Below are 14273 nucleotides of genomic sequence, written 5' to 3'. Positions count from 1 at the left end.
ACATGACACATATATAACATCCATACAATAGTCCTAGCATAACAAAATTTAAAAACAAGTCTTTAAATGGAAAATGCAATTAAAGCTTGAGATTTTAGCTTTAAAAACTTAAACTCAATTTCTACCTCAAAACCACCTCAATTCAACAAGTAAACATCAAAACTAATCCTATAGCAACCCAAAAATAGTTTCATGAAGTCACAAATCCCACAACTACTCAAAATAACAATGTCAACATATAAAACCAATCTTTTAAATTTAAAAGTGAAATTGATCCTTACCTTAAGCTCTCCTTCTTCAATGAATAAGTATCCAGCTAATACTGGGGCTTGAATCACTAGGTTTTTAGTTAGAAATCGAAGAGAATGGATAGAGGGGGTGAGGGTTTTGTCGCACTAAAAGAGTATGGGTTCATTTTTGTTCTTTTTTTTTAAGAGAATTTTAATATATGTATTTATATTTTGATAAGTTTAAAATTTAATAATAATAATAGTTATGATAGTAATAATAATGAAACTTTAATTTTTAGCTACTAATAATTTCTACTTTTAGCGTATTAGGTCAAATTTCAAGTACTTCTAATTACCTTAATAAGTATACTATTAAATATTCCCGTTAAAGTTACTAATTAAACATGTAATGATATTTTTGGCCCTCGATCGAGTCTGCAAGGTTGCCAAACTTAAAAATATTTTTATTAAATAAATATCTTATATTATATTCACACATGTTAAATAAATCTCTGTAATTAATAAATTACGCTTATTTATGCACTTATGACAAAATTTAAGATTTATGCTGAAATAGATTAGTAGGATCATAATCCCACCAATTACCTGATTATCCCAAAATATATATTAAACCCTAATAATTCACCATTAAGCTTATTGGGATATTACAACCATTCCCACCTAATAGAAATTTCATCCTTAAAATTTACCTAAATAATTTGGGATACAACTCCCACATCTACGACTCTATTTCCTAAGTTTATTCCTCAACTTTATTGTTCCTCCATAGTACTTTAACGAAAGGGATATTTTACTTCGGAGTACTTTCTCCTTTCGGTCTAGAATCTGAACAGGCTGTTCCTCCTAAGATAAGTCTGTCTGGAGCTCAATATCATCATAACTCAAAATATGTGTCGAATCTGACACGTACTTTCTCAACATAGAGATATAAAAGACATTATGCACCCCAAACCACGGGGGTGGTAAAGCTAACCGATAGGTCACCTGGCCTATTTGCTCTAGTATCTCAAAATGACCGATAAATCTAGGACTCAACTTCCCTTTATTCCCAAGTCTATGCAACCCTTTCATAGGTGATACTCTGAGTAACATTGAGTCTCCCACTTGAATTCAATATCCCTACGCTTCAGATCAACATAGCTTTTCTATCCACTTTGTGAAGCGAGCATATGGGACAAAATCTTTTCAATGGCTTCATCGATCCTTTGAACCAATTTAGGTCTAAGGTAATGTCTCTAACTGGTCTCATCACAGTAAATAGGTGATCAACATTTCCTATCGTATAACATCTCGTATGGTGCCATAACGATTGTTCTCTGATAACTGTTATTATATGAAAATTCAATCAAGGATAAAAATATACCCCAAGATTCTTCAATATCCATAACACATGCTCGTATCATGTCTTTTAGTATCTGAGTAGTTATCTCAGACTGACTGTCTGTTCGATGATGAAAAGTCATACTAAATCTCAACTTGGTTCCTATAGGTTTTTGTAAACTTTCCTAGAATTTGGTAGTGAATTTAGGATCACGATTTGAAACAATCAACTTCGAAGCACCATGGAGTCTTACTATTTCCTTAATGTACAAATCCACATACTAGTCCACAATATAGGTCACTCGTAGAGGCAAGAAGGGCGCTGACATGGTGAATCTATCCATCACCACCCATATGGAATCATGTAGTCTAGTAGTCTTAGGTAACCCTACTATAAATTCCATGATTACGTCTTCCCACTTTCATTTAGGTATTCTCAAAGGCTGAAGTAAACTTGCTAGCCTTTGATGTTCAGCTTTCATCTATTGACAGTAAACACTTCGAGAAAAATCCGACGATATCACTCTTCATTCTTAGCCACCAATATTGACATCATGATACATTTTTGTTGTTCCCAGGTGTAGGGAATACGGAGTAGTATGAAACTAATCAAGGATTTCCTTCCTGATCTGATCATTTATCAAAATACAAATTCTATCCTCATACTTCAATAGTCAACTTAGACTTACAGTGAAATCCTTTATAGTACTAGTCGCAACTTTCTTTTTAAGTTCATTTAATTTAGGATCACTCTGTTTGCCAATCTTTTTCCTTTCTAGTAGATCAGATTGTAGTGTAATATTTTCCAATTTCCTGACCACGAACTCAATCTCTGCCCTAGCCATATCTTCAACCCATTTGTAGAAATTTTCTTCAATTCATAGATCTGCCCTTTCCCTTTCAGACTAAGCCAATCTGCCACTATATTTGCTTCACTGGGATGATAGAGGATTTCACAATCATAATCCTTGAACAACTCAAACCATCTTCATTGTCTCATATCCAGATCCTTTTGAGTGAAGAAGTACTTCAAACTTTTATGATCGGTATAAATCTCACACTTTTCACCATATAAGTAGTGACGCTAAATTTTCATGGCAAAAACTACTGCTGTCAGTTCTAGGTCATGAGTGGGGCAGCATTGCTCAAAATCTTTCAACTGGTTAGAGGCATAGGCAATGACCTTCCCTCATTGCATTAACACGCAACACAAGCCTTGTCTTAAGGCATCATAGTATATCACAAACTTCTTGTCGCTGATTGACAAGATCAGAATTGGTGCGGTAATTAATCTCTTATGTAACTCCTGGAAGTTGTTTTGACATTTATCAATCCACACAAACTTACAATTCTATTAGGTCATCTCGGTCAAAAGAGTAGTAATCATGGCAAAATATTCCACAAATCTTCAATAATACCCAACCAACCCAAAGAAACTTTTGACTTCAGTTGTTGTCTTAGGTCACGGCCAACCCTGAATAGCTTCAATCTTTACCCAATCTATTAAAATCTCTTCCTTACTTACCACATGTCCTAAGAAACTCACTTGGGACCACTAGAATTCAAACTTCTTAAACTTTGAGTAAAGCTTGTGCTCTCAGAGATGTTTTAGTACCATGCAAAGGTGTTGCTCATGCACTTCCTCTGATTTAGAATAAACAAGAATATCATTGATAAACACAATCACAAAGTTATTGAGAAAGTCCGTCAACACTCACTTCATCAAGTCCATGAATGTTCTTGGTGCATTAATCAAGCCAAAGGACATTACTAAAAACTCGTAGTGAACATATCGAGTATAAAAAGCAAAGACTTTGGGAATATTCTTTTTCCAAATCCTCAATTGGTGGTAACTAGATCGAAGATCAATCTTGGAGAAGATGATGTTTCTGTGCAACTGATCAAACAAATTATCTATCCTTAGCAAAGTATATTTGTTCTTTACTGTCAAGTTGTTTAAGTCTCGACAATTAGTGCACATACACAATGATCTTTCCTTCTTCTTGATAAATAAAACTGGTGAACCCTAAGGAGAAGTACTCAGCCTCGTAAACCACAAATCAAGTTATGTCATTGAACTTTCAATTACTTCAATTCTACCGGTGGCATTCTGTACGAAGCCTAAGAAACTTGTTCAACCTCTGGTACAAATTCAATCTCAAATCAATCTCTCTCTTGGGTGGTAATTCCAGTAAATCTTCCAGAAATACATCCAGAAATTCACATACTACCTGAACCTTCTCTGGTCCCTGCGAATTACATCCTCTCGTGATATCTATTACAATAACTAGGTATCCCATACATCCTTCTCCCAATAATTCCCTTGTCTTAGTGCCGGAAATATCATTGGAATTCGAGATCCCAAAATCTTTCTCGTAAAAACAAAAGGGGTTTCACCCTCTAGTTCAAATGTCACCATCTTTCTCTTACAATCTATGGTAGCATTGTACTTGGTTAACCAATCCATTCCCAGGATTGCATCAAAATCCTCTAAATCTAGTTCAATCAGATCCACTAACATTCTTTTCCTTCTACCATTACTGGAAGAGATCTAACCCGCCTCCTGGAGATTACTACTTCTCTAGTAGGTAACAAGGTACCAAATCCACTAGACATGATATTACAAGGTCTACTCAATTTCTCAATAATTCTACTAGAAATATACGAATATGTGGCATCCAAATCAATCAAAATAGTAAACATAATACCCCTAATAGAAATCTCACCTGTAACAGTCGAAGGACCAGCCTCTGGATCTACCTGGGTCAAAGCAAATACCCTAGGAAGAACCATATGGCTCTCTTTCTTGGTCTCATGCTTCTGTAACTGTAGGAAATTATTTCTAAAATTACCTACTACTCCACATTAGAAGCAAGCTATGGACCGAAATTCACAATTGGCATTTCTTGCACCTTGGACATTCAAGGTAGGAAGGCCAAGCTTCGTTTTTGCCTCGACAGAAACCTTGGTTACCCTAAAATCTTTTGTTTGAACCCATAATCGATGGCTTATTTGGTTTCCTTTTTCGATCATAAGGGTTGGAGCCCTCGCTCATTCCAGTACCAGACGGTATCTTTCATGCATCCTTCCTCTGATTACTCTTTTTACAAATTAAGCCTTCAACCCCCTCATCAGTGAGAGCTAAATACACAAATTTGAGGATAGGTGTTCACAACCCTTGATTGTTTGACTGTCATAACATGATCCCTGGAAATATACTCTTCCAGGCCTATAATAAACTTGGCTTTTCATGCAGCTTTAGTGGCCAGTTCATTAGAAGTAAACTTGGCCAGCCTTTCAAATTTGGTAGCATATTAAGTTACAGTCATGCTACCCTAAACTAACCATGCAAACTCTTTTGCTTAGGTAGCATAAATAGAATTGTTATAATACTTCTTATAAAATATTGCCCCAAATTCATCCCAAGTCATGGTATTGAAGTTATGAGCTTGAGAAACAATCTCCCACCATATCCGAGCATCATCACGTAACATGTAAATATCACATCGTACCTGGTCATTATCCTCGACTCACATAAAGTCCAAGATAGAGGTAACTCATTCACTGTTCTACCTTTAGTGGGTCTGGACCATCCTCAAACACAGGAGGATTTTGTTTCCTAAACTGCTCATATATCAGTTCCATACAATCTCCCATATTTGGCTGCACTACCAGAGGTGCCAATGTTGGTGGAGGATGAGCTTGTTCTTATCTCAAGTCTCAAATCTGCTCCCTTTCTACCTAATTATCTCATGCTTGGAAGCAAACATTTGTCTCCAATTCTAAGGAGGTGGAGGATGCTCTCCCTGCCCACCTACCTTGAGCCCCAGCTCACTATTAAAATGGCTAGATCGCTGTTGCATGATCTAATGCACTTGCGATCTAAAACTTCAAACCATTCAGAATTCAACTAGATACCATATCAATATGCATATGTCACACACATATACTTATCACAATCTTGGTTATATTACTTTCCCAACATGCTTTATAATAGTCTAGGTAGGTGATTCAATATCAATTAATATAAACACTTACTATACAATGATTTGACCTATCTTCGTAGCAAGTGTACATATTCGACCAGTCTTTAGGACCTTTAAAACCATGGCTGCTCTGATACTAAGTTATAGCACCCTAATCTATAAGGACGCAATGTGTGTGATTTTATAAACTATTTTAGTGATAATAGATTAATTAATTATTAAACCCTAGTAATAAACAACACAACAACACTAAAACTTTGTTCCGGGGATTCCTGTTATAAAAGTTTTACAAAAGGACTATATACAATAACAAGTTAAAATACAGAGCACATACAACCCAAAATAACTGTTGGAAACTTGGTACACAAGCCAATAGGATCAATATGTACATTCGTCAAAGAAAACTGTCGCCTCATGGCTGCTCTAACTTTTCCTTGTCCTTACTGCACCACAGAGCACCCGTGAGTCACAAGGACTCCACAAGAAAAGTAATAAAAGAAGTACATGTAATCATTCATTATCCATTTTACCGTCATAAAATAATTAATAACATTCTAACGATTATATAATATAAATAATCACATGTATAGAAAAAATGAAGTAATCATATATTGCATTGTCTAATTAGACAAACCCATACCATAGTCTAGCACCATATATCACATTATCGCATCACCTAAGCAGGTGAGCCCATGCAATAACCTGGCACCAATATATCGCATCGCCTAATCAAGCGAGGATGTGCCCTAACCTGGCACCAATATATTGCATCACCTAATCAAGTGAGCACGTGACATAACCTAACACCAATATATCACATCGCCTAATCAAGCGAGTTTGTGCCCTAACCTAGCACCAATATATCGCATCACCTAATTAGGTGAGCCCATGAATCACATTGTCATTGCCTGATCAACAATTAAGAATCAAGAGATATTTCATGCCATGTCGTACATTATACTATTCTTACATGAAGTTTCAGTTTAGGTATGTTGGCTGACCTCCTTGGAGAACGATCGACAGTCCTGGACCCTATATCATAACAATAAAAGAATGATTAACCAAGTAATCTAACCTTATTCTAGGTCTAAAAATTCATTCCCAAGAATCCCCTACAGGTCACTAGGGTATCCCTACTTAAAATTCTGAGAAAATACAAAAAATGGGGTTAAAAAACACTATCAGAAATGACCTGCCGTTTTAGCAAACAACTAATCATTTTCTCTAGGTCTCCTAGCAGGAAACGGCTAGCCGTTTTCCCCTAAGCAACCGAGACTATTTTCCACAGGAAACGTATATCCTAAGTTTTACACTCTCTAAAACACCACCGAAACCTATCCAAATTATTCCAAACTTTACTGCACACATATATATCACCCATACAATAGTCCCAACGTGACCAAAATAAAAAATGATTCCTTAAATGGAAAGTGCAATTAAAGCTAAAATTTGAGCTTTAAAAAATCAAACTCAATTTCTACCTCAAAACCATCTCAAATTCAATAAGTAAACATCAAAACTAAATCCATATCAATCAGAAATAGTTTCATGAAGTCACAATTCCCATAACTACTCTGTGTCACAAAGTGAACTTACAAAACTAATTTTTCAACTTTAAACGAAAACTAATCCTTACCTTAAGTTGTCCCTCTTCAATGGATTACTATCCAGCTACTACTGGGGTTTGAATCACTAGGTTTCTAGTTAGAAATAAAAAAAATAAATAAAGAAAATGAGAGTTTCGTCACACCGAAAGAGCAAAGGTTCTTTTCAGTCTTTGTTTTTAAACGAATTTTACTATATATATTCTGAAAAGCATTAAATTTAATAATAATAATAATAATAATAATAATAATATAGTAATAAAAGTTATGTTATCATTTCTTAGCCACTAAGAATTTTCAACTTCTAGGGTATTAGATGAAATCCCAAATACTTCTAATTACCCCATAAGTATATTATCAACTTATCATAATATTCTTATCAAAATCAGCATTTAAACCTATTATGATATTTTTTGCCCTCGATCGAGTCTCTAAAGTCGCCAAACTTACTAGGACAGCTCATCGTCTAACCGCAGAGTATGTTTTGTCAAGCCATGTCACAGATGCTAAATAAATCTTCACAATTATTAAATTACACTTATTTATCAATTGATGACAAAATTTATGATTTATGCTAAAATAAATTAGTAGGATCATAATCTAATTCATTACCTAATTAGCCATAACATATATTAAACTTTAATAATTCACCGTTAAGCTTATCCAAATATTACATATATTATCTTAAGCCACGTGACACTACAATATTAGTCAGAATTATTGTAATATTGTCTAGCAACCACTATTCCTATGGTGCCGCATGCTCAACAGAGTCTTTAGAATGTATAAGATTAAACTTTTTTTCTTATAATGATAGTTGAAGTTGAAAATTAAAATGGTAATACTCTGTTTGTAGGCTGCTCTTCCCCAAGCAATAATTTCCTTTGTGTTTGCCAAGGAATATAATTTACATGCGGAGATAATGAGCACTTCGTAAGTTATATATGCACTCTTTTTTTTCTTTTTCTCTTTTATTTTCATAAGCTAATTTATTATAATTATAATAGCTCATATACGATATATATTTATATAGCAATGATTTTAGTTTTGTAAAAATTTTCTCAGGGTTATCGTTGGGATGGTGGTTGCTTTGCCAGTGACAATAATCTATTATGTGCTTCTTGGCCTTTGATTTATCACTAATCATAAATAATCTTCAACTTCAGTATTGTTTTAGTCTTCAGAATTCTATTTTATTTGTTGACGGAGTAGGTTAAGATTTTGAGAAATTTATTTGATGAATCAATGGAGGGAAAAGTTAAGCTTAGGGAAGTACACTAAATAGTATTTTTTTCTTTTGCTTATTATATATAAATTTTGTAATATAATATATTAGATTAGTTAATTTATATTAAAAAAAAAGTAAATAATGGACTTTCCTTAATTATTATTATTATATTTTTAAAATAAAATATGCTTCATTCATTAAAAGCCATACGCAAAAAGAGCAAAAACTACCTTAACGAGAACAAAGTTTCCAACCAAAGTACAACTAACATGGCTCTCGTAAAACTCAAGCCAAAAAGTGAGCAACACAATTCAAGGATAGTTTTACAAAATTAAAAGAGACATTAGAAAAGGAATAATCACTCAAAGATTTATAATTTTCAATTAACAATCCAAACACGGTGCATTTTATTTTTACTACGCCTTATTGTGAACCACTTTACCAAACTATCAAGCTCGAAATATCTACTTGCTTCCATGAAAATTCCTTGATCAAATTGTGCCTTGAAACCCATTTCTTCAGCAAAATCTGACCCTAACAACACCATCATGGCATTGGCACCGAGGAACCCTCTACAAGCGCATTAGAATAGTCACGAGCCACGGCCCCGAAGACAAATTTTTTGTCTCTTTAGAAAATATCGCTATATCCAACGTTGATCATATTCATACCTTCTTTCGCTTTGGTCCATAACTCAGCCCATCACAAAGATACCATGGCCCTAACGACGGAGATACCAACATAATTCTTGACCTTTCTGACCCGGAGGGCTGCCGCTTGGTGTAACCACCTCCTAGAAATGTACACCCCTTTTATTCCACGCCATGTCAAATCTAGCTTTCCAAATGGCCCAACACAACACCAAGCAACCTTATCCCAGAAACAATCGAAAGAAGATGCCGAAATAACTCTCGCACCAATCTCCAAACGACCTCTCTATCGTGTCTCCCACCTCGAAAACTAGCAAAGGACTGTGCACATTGAAAAAGAAGTGAACTCACACGACACCAATTAGTGGGCTATACGTCTTCACGAAGTAAAGCTCACACAAAGGACATAGATGAGTCACCAAAACCCTACTTCTCCCACAAATGAACTCGAGTGGGAAGACAATTTGTAAGGAAGCCACTCCAAATCAAGTTACTCGTTTTTAGGAGAAATCTTAGCCAACCAAGATCACGCTCTTCTGAAAACTCAAGTCCACTTGAACAATTTTACATTCCTTAGCTTAACCTTTGACCAACTCACATGATACGTGGTTTTTACATTATAAGCACCATGTACTTTCCCAAAACCAATACCAATAATGATTCTCACGACATTGTCAACTTATAGGGAATCCTAAGAATTGCATTAGCATGCTCCTCAAAAAACATATCTGCTAACCAAATCAACATCCCACTTTGTCGCTCTCCAAATCACATGATAATTTACTCACCTTCACACCTGCTAAATCTTCCACAATATCACCCCTTCGAGGACCACTTAGAATTAGGAAATCGAGGATCAACACATAAGCTCCCCCAAGACCCCACCTTCGTAAACAAACTTAGAAGAAACAACATGTTGAGACCTCCCACACACTCCTCCATTATAACTCAAATTTTATCGAAGTTCGATTGAGATAAATTCCCATTGAGGATAATATCTAGTTTTAAAAACCTAGCCAACGAAGAGAATTTAGATTCACCAAAACATAGCAAGATTAAAGTCTCTCAAACACCAAAACCCACTTACCACCCTCCTGTCTTTAGGACTAGTCATCTTCTCCCAACTCATCCAAGTGATCCCTCGGGAATTCTTATATGAAGAAGGCCTCACGGGCGAGCCATCATATGGTCGATTTCTTGACACAAACTTAAGAGAAGAAGAAATTTCATAGTAAAAATAGGAAAAGATTGGACCAAATTCTTCAACAAAACTTCCTTCCTCACATGCAAGAGAAGCTTCCAATTCAAACTATTAATTTGCTTTTTCATCCGGAATGCTTTAAGAAACCCGAAAATATAATTCTTATTTGCTCCATAACATTAGGCAAACCAAAATATTTACTTTCATCATTAAAGCTTTCTAACCACTTACAATAAAGAACAAACATGATTTTCCACTTAGAGACAACTATTCTTGCAAAAAAAATCAAAGATTTGACGGGATTTACCACACAACAAAGCATGCTAAAATTAACTGAAAAGAGAAAGAAATACTCTCACGCTTTGCCCCCTTAGTACGCTTAACAAAACAAGTATTGCATCAGCAAACACCATATGTGAGATTGAAGGAGCCCCACGAGCAACCTAACAGCCTTGAAGAAGATTCTTTCTTTCATATGTACGAATGAACCCATAAAAGCCTTTTGCCAAAATAATGGACAAATAAGAAATTGGAGGAGACCATACTTTTAGGCCACGGATCTTATGAGTTTTATCCAAAAAAAAAAAAAAACTAAACAAAACTAAAAAAAACAAAAATTAAAAAGGGAAAAAAATGATAAGAAAAAATAGATAAAATATTTTCAATAAATTTAATATGAGAGTTTTTTTTCTTATTCTTAAATCTATAGCTATCGAAAATTCAATTATAATAACGAGTTTCAAAAGAAAACGAAATTTTCCCCATCTCAACGTTATCGATAGAGATATGTGAATTGACAAATAATTGGACAAAGCCATTTTGTGAAGACCCTTTATAAAAATTAGACAACACAATAACGAGGAAGTTCTTTACCATTCCAAAAAAGTGTTTGTCTTGCCAATTCACCACCTACATCCCTAAGGTATTTAGCTTAAATATCTAGATTTCGAAAGTCTTGGTATTTTCAACGGAGACAACTAGCGTTGTTAATAGAGGACTCTTATATTAGGAACCACTTTAATATAGGTGTGATACTTTAACTTGCTTTTTAGATTGATGATCTTGGCATCTAGATTAGCATAAAATTCCATTACCAAATTGTCATTAGACTTCCTAAGATTTTTGTGTTAGGATTTTATGCCACTAATTAAATTTATGGTTCACATGATTACTTTCATGATTAAATATTTAATATATAAATTCTAATAAATCCTTTGAATATATTGTTACTCATGATTATAGTGTTATACACACCTGATGGAAAATAATCATGATTATATGCTTCAAACTATTTAGTCCCACCGATTTATACGCACTAGATTTATCTTGACGTGATAATGAGTGATGTAGTTCTAACTTACACTTGTATAAGTGGAATGTCCTTTCTAGGACATTAGTAAAGTAAACTTGTATGCGATGTATACGTATACATGGAACTTATTTACCGGAAATATTAATAAGATATTATAAACTTATTGTTATGTCTTTTCTAAGTCAATATCGAACTGGAGATGGTTAAGTTTTAGCTTAATTGTACTTTATGTATTTTTTGACTTGTTAGTTACGAGCTTGCCTGTAGGACTAGCCCATACTTACATCTTGAGAATTCAATAGTACAATTGAGTAGGAGTGTTCATCATAGATATAAAATTTATAACCCTTATTTTAGAAATAAAATGACGGTTTTCTTTAAGCTTGGCTAAATGCAATAAATGATAGAGGAATCATTTCGAGTAATTATATTAGTTTACGTTTGAAAATTATATACAGTAGCTAAGTGTTTTAAGGATAAAATACATTGAAGGGTAAAATAGTAAATTTGTCCTTACTCGATGTAAACCATCTATAGAAGATCAATGATTGTTCAGATTGAAACAATGAATAATTCATAGCATATCTAAATTTAGTATATAGAGCATTTTGTATAATTAAGAGTATAATTTTAGAATCTAGATTGGAGTTAGGAGGAATTAATAAGCTAAGAAATTTAGTTAGTAAATTTCAAATCTTCTTATTAGGAGGTTGGTTACATAGGCCCATGGTCCCCACATTTTCTTGGATAATATCATCTTGTAGACTCGAAAAAATTAATTTAATAACTCGAATTAGAATTTAAAAATTGACTATGTCAAATTACACAATTTCACTATGTTGGGTTAAATTGAGGAAATTAGAGACATATAGGCTTAATTTTTAATTATAAAAAGTTAGTATCAAATTAATAAATTGTTAAGATTTAAAGTTTCAATTTAAAATTATTAAAAATTCAATATGGAATTTAAATATAATATATAAAAGATTTTAATTATTACTTATTATTTAATTAATTAATTAAAATTATAATAATATTAATATATAAATTTGAATTGTGAACTCAAATTCGTATAAACTTATATATACATATAATTACATTTATATAAATAATAATAAGAAGAAGAAAGAATAAGAATAACAATCTTTATTCCAATTGTAGAAGTTAAAGTAATTTTAACTCTTTTTTCCTTAAATTGGCCCAAGTTGTTTTTCCTCAACTTTTTTAAATTTCCTTTGAAGATAATTGTTCGCTCCATTACGTTCTCCTCGATTCCCTACCTAAGTCGACAACCTACTACCTTTGACACAATGTTACCAATATCTCCATCCCCATGAACTTTGTTATGAATAATATCAATTCCACACTTTTCCCTCACTAATGAGGAAAGCTGCTTGTCACTTACACTCACGACGATGTTACGTTGCATTCAACGGAAATTCAACCTATTTTTGGACTCTTGGCAAGGGGTCCTCACCAACTTGCTTATGTCGACAAATCAGGGTTCATCGACCAAATGTCTGGCCATTGGTAGGAACGATACCACTGTCATAATCAACAAGGTATAAAGAAGAGGATGGCTTATTCCATATTCTCTTTGGTTGTGAAGGTGATAAATGATGTGTACTTAGCAAAGAACTATGGCACTTTCAAAATCACTTAATCATACTTTTGGCGCCGAGGATACTGCGAAAAATGTCACAAAGGAAAATCTTATATATACTCCATTTTGGGTGCGAAATATATCGACTCCCCTTCTTACGAAAATCAAAGTTTGCTTTAACTGAAGCACTCAGAAATATAATTGGCGAATTTTTAGAAGTTCATGATGACTACTACGCAATGAAGGTACAAGAGATTATTTCTACGGATCCCAGGGTTAAACTCTTTGTTACAAGAAGCCACTTATGCGAGGCCAAATGATCAAACTACGGGGGGGGGGGGGGGGGGGGGGGGGGGGGGGGGGGGGGGGGGGGGGGGGGGGGGGGGGGGGGGGGGGGGGGGGGGGGGGGGGAAATTAAAAGGAACAAATTTTGGGTCGACTTCAGATATGAGCGACTTCCTGAAGATTTTGTTTCAAATGTGGTTGTTTAGGCCACCCATCCATTTGAACGATCTGTTGCTTTCATGGAACGAATGGACACTGAAAACGATGATGACTTCCAATATGGACCATGGATGAAAGGTTCCAAACTCCCGACAAATGGCTATGACGGATATCGCACGGACTTCTCACCCCCCCCAAATCCAATGCTAGGCCCTTTCTTTGCTCACTTTAGATTGGCTAGAAATTTAATTACTTCCTCATTTGCCCAACCTTCATTCCTGTGGCCCTCCTTCAACAGAGAATTCTGATATGGGGGAGTCTTCAGCTCACACTTCCTCGACATAATCTACACCACAATCAAGCCAACCATATACACCCACAAGGCACACCATACGATCGCCTAATAACACTAGTCTCCAATCATCTTTAACGGGACTACACCTTATATTTGAAGTTACCCATCCACACAGGGAACAAAACACTATCCATACACCCTGAAATCAACCACTCTTCATATCCACACACATCTCATCTTCTCTCTTGCCTTCGACCACGGCTTTCAACGATGCGATAAATTATCCACATAATAGTTGCCCAATTGACCAACCTGCATCTCTTACAACTCATACAAGACCCCTTGCTACAACCGCTACTTCCACTACTAATAATACTAA

General features: G+C 34.7%; 1 protein-coding gene across 1 annotated transcript in view; it reads left to right on the top strand.

The window, feature by feature from the left end:
• The window catches only part of LOC133033930 (auxin efflux carrier component 1-like), a 48954-nt gene extending 40530 nt beyond the window's left edge, over positions 1-8424 (top strand). Inside the window, exons 5-6 of the mRNA XM_061108990.1 lie at positions 8018-8094; positions 8227-8424. Coding sequence (XP_060964973.1) covers positions 8018-8094; positions 8227-8293 — 144 coding nt within the window. The 3' untranslated portion in view covers positions 8294-8424. The remainder of the gene's footprint in view (positions 1-8017; positions 8095-8226) is intronic.
• The last annotated feature ends 5849 nt before the right edge of the window (positions 8425-14273 follow it).

Source organism: Cannabis sativa, chromosome 2 (genome assembly GCF_029168945.1).
Source record: "Cannabis sativa cultivar Pink pepper isolate KNU-18-1 chromosome 2, ASM2916894v1, whole genome shotgun sequence".
Classification (NCBI taxonomy): Eukaryota; Viridiplantae; Streptophyta; class Magnoliopsida; order Rosales; family Cannabaceae; genus Cannabis; species Cannabis sativa.
Note: the sequence above shows the minus strand (reverse complement) of the source record. Positions and strands in the feature narration are given on the sequence as shown.